Source organism: Morone saxatilis, unplaced genomic scaffold, assembly GCF_004916995.1.
Source record: "Morone saxatilis isolate NCDOM2014 unplaced genomic scaffold, NCSU_SB_2.0 Contig10, whole genome shotgun sequence".
Classification (NCBI taxonomy): Eukaryota; Metazoa; Chordata; class Actinopteri; family Moronidae; genus Morone; species Morone saxatilis.
In genome coordinates this window covers 14,458,217-14,458,558 of record NW_023339652.1, presented here as the reverse complement: position 1 = coordinate 14,458,558, position 342 = coordinate 14,458,217, and the positions used below count along the sequence as shown (strand labels likewise).

General features: G+C 50.3%; 1 protein-coding gene across 2 annotated transcripts in view; it reads left to right on the top strand.

The window, feature by feature from the left end:
* Positions 1-342, top strand: part of etv6 (ETS variant transcription factor 6) — a 26,272-nt gene that overhangs the window by 24,144 nt on the left and 1,786 nt on the right. Inside the window, exon 7 of one of the 2 annotated variants that reach the window (XM_035678118.1) lies at positions 176-325. In XM_035678118.1, coding sequence (XP_035534011.1) covers positions 176-325 — 150 coding nt within the window. The remainder of the gene's footprint in view (positions 1-175; positions 326-342) is intronic. The other variant, XM_035678109.1, reaches the window with a different exon arrangement.

Sequence of the window (342 nt, the reverse complement as noted above, 5' to 3'; positions counted from 1 at the left end):
GGATAGCAGGTGAGAGCAAGCCCTCACGAGGTTAAAGGTTAGAGCTACACGAGGTGGTATCTTCAGCTTTAGTCACAATAGGAGATTATTTCAGAGACTTAGTTACTCATCTGGTCTGTTTGGTATTCTGTGACAGATAAAAGCAGCGTCTGATTCAAACTGACTGTGTTGTGTCCTTGCAGACTGCAGGCTGCTGTGGGACTACGTCTACCAGCTCCTGTCAGACAGCAGGTACGAGAACTACATCCGCTGGGAGGACACTGAGAGCAAAGTCTTCCGCATCATGGACCCCAACGGCCTGGCCAGGCTCTGGGGCAACCACAAGGTAAACACACACACACA